The sequence below is a fragment of the Cystoisospora suis genome (genome assembly GCF_002600585.1).
Source record: "Cystoisospora suis strain Wien I chromosome Unknown contig_5617, whole genome shotgun sequence".
In the NCBI taxonomy this organism is placed as follows: domain Eukaryota; phylum Apicomplexa; class Conoidasida; order Eucoccidiorida; family Sarcocystidae; genus Cystoisospora; species Cystoisospora suis.
Genome location: NW_027158407.1, coordinates 23,980 through 29,979, shown reverse-complemented (window position 1 = coordinate 29,979; position 6,000 = coordinate 23,980). Strand labels below are relative to the sequence as shown.

Here is a 6,000-nt window from a genome sequence, read left to right as displayed (position 1 = left end):
ATCTATCTTTAATCTCTCTGTCTCTTCTTACCTCAAAGTTACTCTGTGCAACTTCGGAGGATAGCCCTGCGACACTCAGTCTCCGCCCAGCAGCAACAGAAGAAGTGGAAAGTTTTGTATTTCGTTCGTCTTCCTTTTCTTTGTCTTCTTTTTCCTTTTTCGCTTTGTTCCTTTCATTTTCTTCAACTTCCTCTCTCTCCTTCCGACGTTTCTCGCTAAGTATTTTCTTGTCCTTTCTATCTTCACTCTCTGAAGCTCCCCCAAGCTGAGAAGACAAAGAAGAAGAAGAAGAAGATGAAGCGAGATGTATGGATGTTCTTCCTCTTTCTTTCTTTTCTGCTTCTTCTTCTTCTTTTTCGTCTTCTCTCTCTCTTCTTGCTTCTCTTTCTTCTCCTTTTCCTGCAAGGCTTTTCCCTGATCTCGAAAAAGAAAGTCGTCTTCTTTGTAAATTTTCTAACGACGCTTTCATCTTCTCCTCGTCTTCTAGGCTTTCATTATCTTCATCTTCTCGAGCTTCTTTGTCTCCTTTTCTCGTCTTCTTCTTCTCTTCTTCTCCTTCCTTCTCTGAAATGTCTCCAGTAGACAACGTTTTCGCTTTTTCACTGACTTTCTTCTTCTTCGGGGGTGTCTGTACACCTGAATGAGGTAAGAAGACTTCTGCTGCTTTTGATTCATCTTCCAGGATGAATGTCTTTCCCCTTACTGGCTCCTCTTCTTCTTCTTCATCTTCATCTTTATCTTCATTATTCTCTCCTTTTTCTTCTTCTTCTTCTCCTTCTTTGTTCTCTTCTACTTTCTTCGTGAGAGACAGCGAAAGCCTTCGCCGTCTTTGGTTTGGAGAGAAAGAAGATGCTTGTCGTCTTCTTCTCTCTTCTTCTTCATCTTCTTTCTTTTCTAGCCTTGCTCTTTTCTCGTCTTCTTCGCCTTGTTCTCCTCTTTCCGAAAAAGAAGAAGAAAGAGACGAGGAACACAAGAGATTTCGTGAAGTCGATCCTCTACCTCTTCCTTCTCCAAGTCTTGCATTCTCTTCAAGACTCTCATCACCTCTCTTCTGACCTTCTCTTTCTTCCATTTCTCTCTCTTCTTCTTCTCCTTCCTGTTGTTCTTTCCGGTGTTTCTCTCTCAATCCCCCACTCTCTTCCTCTCCTTCCTTGCCTTTCTCTTCTTCTTTCTTTTCTCTCTCCACTTCTTCCTCTTCCTCTTTCAGACTCTGAAAGCTCGGGTCCCTCGGCGAAGGAACAGGAGATTCATGATGATGCGGGTAGAGCTGAGACCGTGTATAAGAATCTCTCCGACTTGCACTTGTTGGAGAGCTTGGACAACCTTCATGAGAAGCAGTAGAAGACGCTTCTTTCGAAGGATTATTCATAGGAGAAACCTTCTCTTCTCTGGGTACACGAGCACCGGAAGAAGAAGATGACTGTGGTCTTTGAGAAGAAGATGAAGAGGAGGTTGATCTGTTAACAAGAGAGCTAGAATGAGACCTGTCTTTCTCTGAAGTCTTTCCTCTTTCTTCTTCTTCTTCTCCCCCTGTGGTGTTGTCTCCTTGTTTTCTGGCTGAAGATCCTTTCAAGAGATCCTTTACATGGTGGAGGTTCTTTTTCTTATTCTTCGTATCTGCGTCTCCTTCCTCTTGTTCTTCTTCTCCTTCGACCTCGGAGCTTCTCCCGCCACGTCCTAGATGAAGAAAATAAGAGAAAGAGTGAGAGATGAAGACAAAAGAAAGAGTGAGACAGAGGAGAAGGAAGAAAGAGAGAAGATAGGGAGAGAAAAAGAAGAAGAAAGAGAAAGAGAAGGATGACAGAGAGGAGAAAAAGAAGACAGGGACGTTGTGAGGAATAGAATGGAAAAGAAAAGGGAGACGTTACTTCCTTTCTCTCTTTTCTCCACCAGTACTGCTCCCTCGAATTAAATTAACGCAGTATCCTACCTTTAGATTGTCTAGTGTTTAGTTGCAGTGTAACCTTCAAAACTGAAAGGAGTGTGGATTGGACCCTGTATTGTCCGCCTCTAGGTACTATCTGACGCACTGGCTATGGCTGTATTAACGAAGAGGAAGAATGAAATGTCTCTACAAAGTGCGAAAACAAAGAGAAAGATATCTATGTCTTCCTTCTTCCTTAAAGGTAGCCACCTTTCTCTGTCTCTCGATGCTCTTCTATAACTGCAAAGCTTTGATCTTCGCGTCCAAGAGAGGTATAGATAGAAAAGAGAGTTTCAATGAAGGAGGAAGATATCTATGTACATCTCTCGCCTTCGAAGTCGCTCTCAATTCCTAGTAAACTATTTGAAAGCGAAGACTCCCATGCAACAGTCTCTATTGTCATACACACTTCAACATGTGACAAAGTCGTCGTGCTACGTAGATGGACTAAAGAGAGACAGATAGAATAGATGGATAGACAGGTTGATAGATAGAGAGATAGATAGATAGAAAGAGAGAGAGATAGATCTAATCTATATGCGTATCCAGGTATATTATGTGGTGAGAATATCTAGATATCTTTACATCTATACACATGCCTATGTGGTAGGTGTATTAGACTGCCTATATAGGTGGGATTCTTCCTCATCTCCCACTTTGTTTTGACTCCCTGTCAACTTTATAGAAACAGAGAAATAGAGAGAGAATCCATCTCTCTTTCTCGCTCTCTCTTCTTTTACTCTAGCTTTCTTGGTCCCATCTTACCAACTCCTCCTGCTGTTCCTATCTTGCGAGTTGAAGCGCTTTGATGCGAAACACCCCGTGCGCCGACTGTCGAAGAAGAAGAAGAAGATGAATGCGGTGGGAACGGATGCGCTGACGACGAAGAAGAAGTTCGATTGATCTTCGATACACAAGCCCCCATACTCGATGCTCGTTGTCGTTGTCGATTCTCTCCTTCTTCTTCCTCCTCTTCTTCTTCTTTTAGACGACTACCACTACTACGGCTCTTCTCAAGAGGACAGCATCGAAGAGCAGAAGAAGAAGAAGGACAGGAAGAACTAGCTTCAAAGACTGGAGAAGATGAAGAAGAAGATGTTGTTGCTGTCTTCTTCTTTTTCGTTTCTTCGTCTCCAGAAATAATGGAAGAAGAAGAAGAGAGGCGAGAGAGAGAGGTGTCCTCTTCTTGCGTGAATTCAGACATTTAAGGAGAAAGAAAGAGATCAAGAAACGTACAGAGACCTGTGTAGAATAGAAAGATGTATGTGTATCAGTATCGATGTATGATTTGATCGCTGGGAGAAAAGAAGAAGGAGGGGTGGGGGGCTTTTCAAAAGAAGAAGAAGAGAGAGAAGAGGAGAGATATCTACGGAGAAATGCTAGCTTCCAAACCGCGGTATTTCTCTCTTTTCCCCTTTCTACCTGTCTATTTCGCAGTCTGACAGGAAGAGAGAAGATTCTCGTTGTTTCTTCTCTCTTCCTGAGCGCCAAGCTCATATGTCTGTAGGTAATTTTATGTGTTTTGTCCTATGTAGTGTACATACAACGTAGGAATGGAGAAATAGGTGAAAAGCCTATGGAAGACCTGAAACCTTGTCTGAAGGATGATACCTACAAATGCAAGATTCTTAGAGACTTTTCATAACGAAGAAGAGAGGATGTGACAGAGCCCGCTTGCTCTATGGAAGGAGAAGAGATAAAGGGGTCAATACGTCTATGTGAAAGAACTTTGAAAGACCTGACTTGATGCTTGATTTAAAGAGAGACCAAACAAATCAGAAGAAGAAGAGGAAGAAAAGAAACAGGAGGTGTCTTTGAAGCCATGGATATCACAAAAGAGAGAAAGAATGAGAAAGAGAAGAATCTCTCCTCTTTTCCAAAATATCTCTCTTCTTCTAACTCACGTATTCGACTCACAGCTTGACTCTTTCTTACACTACCTGTATATACTGACGTATATACAAACATACATATCTGTAGCTAGCTGCGTATCTATCTATCTATCTGTCTATCTGTCTATCTATCTATCTATATACAAAGAGAGATAGCGGCCGAGAGAGAGATACGGAGATAGATACTTGGATCTATTCTATTCAAGCTACTGAGGGCCTCTACACTACTGGGACGCACATACAGCCAGGAGTTTCAGATGTGCATGTGTATGTAGAGCGATATATACGCATAAGTAGAACGGCATATGGATGGATAGAGGAAGATTTAGGTCTGCGTGTGTGTAGGAAGACGTTGGTTCTATAAGGTAAGCATCGAATCCATTGTGTGTAGGAAGACGTTGGTTCTATAAGGTAAGCATCGAATCCATTGTCGGAGTCGAGGCAAGTAATGTCGATTGTATTACAATAAGAGAGGAGAAAGTCAGGTGAAGAAGAATCGATGGTTGAGATAAGACATGCTCCATGATGTGAGTTAGTTGCAAGTCATACGGTGTCGGGGGCTGGCCGAGATGTATGGAAAGAGAAAAGATGAAGACGGAGAACAAGAAGAAAAGCATCGAAAAAGAAGAAGAAGGAAAAGAAGGAGAAAATCTCTTCGATCGAGGGAGGATGAATCAACGCACGAGACCTGGTGTGTAACGAGAGAAACCTCCTTGTGTTTCTCCTATCTTACGGCTTTTCAAGGAGTCAGCACGTCAGTCTCTCTACTTTTGAAGAAATCCATTAGAATCTTCTCCCCTGTCACCTGCTTAGGACAGTAGATTTCTGATATTGATCTGTAATGCTAGGTGTGTATTTTGCAGCCCTTCTAGAGGTTGAGTGGATATATATTGATAAAGAGGGAGAGAGACAGAGAGGTCGATACGCTCAATAGGGCTGTCCCTGTAGGAAACGCATCTCTTCTCCCGGCAGAAGAAGAAGACGCCTTGAAGAAGACAGAAAAACAAAGAACTTGAAGCAGATGGTGCTTCCTTCTTTTCCTCTCAGTCGCTCTCTAGCCACTCACGGCTAGAAAGAAGTAGGAAAAGAGGAAGAAGATCAGGAAAGAGAGAGAACGTCAGAAGGGTCGAAGTGGCAAAGAGAACGAAGAAGAGAATGGAGAAAGAAAGACCTTTCTTGAGATTCCATGTCGATATTCTGAGATTTCAAATGATGAGAGCAAACCTTACAAATCAAAGGATGAAAACCTACGTGAGAAACCAAGAAAAGAAGATCAGGGAATCAGCTACCTTTCAGGTTGATGCCCCGCCTCATTCATTGAGGAAAGAAACACACACAACAGATGACCTGGGGTACTCTGATCTATAGAGTGACATTTCTCTGGAGAAGAAGAAAGAAGCTTTGAGTGATAACAAGATCTTTCTTCCTCTACGAGGGCGGTAAATGTATACGAAGGGAAGGAAGGAAGAAGAAAGAATAAAATTCTTTCCTTCCTTTAGCTCTTCTGCTGCAAGTAAGAGAACGAGGGTGCCAAGGAGGTAAGTACCTGTGCCTATGGAAAAGAAAGTCAGGTAAAGAAAGATGATGAATGACAGGTTCTCTTCCTAAGAAGGGAAAGAAGCAACACCATCTTTCTATCTCTTTTACAGCATTCATTAAGAACAAAGAAAGAGGAAGAAGAAAAGGAAGAAAGGATGCTTTCTTGAACGAGAGATGAAATCATCGTGAGTGATGGACATTTTCGGTTCAGATGGAAGCCCTGAAAAGAAGTTCACGACACACTCTAACTAGCAGCATCTTGTTCTTTCGTTTTTTGGTTGGTTTTAAGATTCTGCGTTTTTCTATCAAGAGAGCTCTGGCTTTAGAAGGCAAAAAGCTAAAGAAAGAACAAGAAACTAGGGCCGGAGAGCCTCACTAGAACAATCTAGAGGAAGCATCAGACTATAGCACAATGACTGATCAAGATCACCCTCACGATCACCAGGATCTGCGGGTGGCTCTACGGTGACTTCTCTACTCTAGTATCAATTCAAGTGTAAAACACAGTGTTCGATTCATACTGATCTCTCTTTGAGGAACTTTACACACTTCAAGTGAAAGACAAGATTGATAGGAGTCTCCACCGAAACAACAAACATCGTCTCGCACGAAGACAGCAGCACAAGAGGGTACTGCTTGGGGTTA

General features: G+C 42.3%; 2 protein-coding genes across 2 annotated transcripts; both read right to left on the bottom strand.

Moving 5' to 3' along the window:
• Positions 1 to 34: 34 nt before the first annotated feature.
• On the bottom strand, positions 35 to 3,053 carry CSUI_009421 (uncharacterized protein; the record flags this gene model as incomplete). Its single annotated transcript, XM_068069537.1, has 2 exons — positions 2,690 to 3,053; positions 35 to 1,677 (listed from the first exon to the last, which is right to left on the bottom strand). Coding segments are annotated over exons 1-2 (1,803 nt in total), but the record flags the coding sequence as incomplete, so codon positions are not given.
• Positions 3,054 to 3,937: 884 nt separating this feature from the next.
• CSUI_009420 (uncharacterized protein) lies at positions 3,938 to 5,732 on the bottom strand. Its single transcript, XM_068069536.1, has one exon. It carries the CDS (start codon positions 5,470 to 5,472, stop codon positions 5,245 to 5,247), a length of 228 nt encoding a protein of 75 aa, XP_067918491.1. The 5' UTR covers positions 5,473 to 5,732; the 3' UTR covers positions 3,938 to 5,244.
• Positions 5,733 to 6,000: the final 268 nt, after the last annotated feature.

Bases quoted from the DNA above. Each gene is read 5' to 3' on its own strand.
- CSUI_009420 (XM_068069536.1), bottom strand. From the start codon at position 5,472: ATGAATGCTGTAAAAGAGATAGAAAGATGGTGTTGCTTCTTTCCCTTC.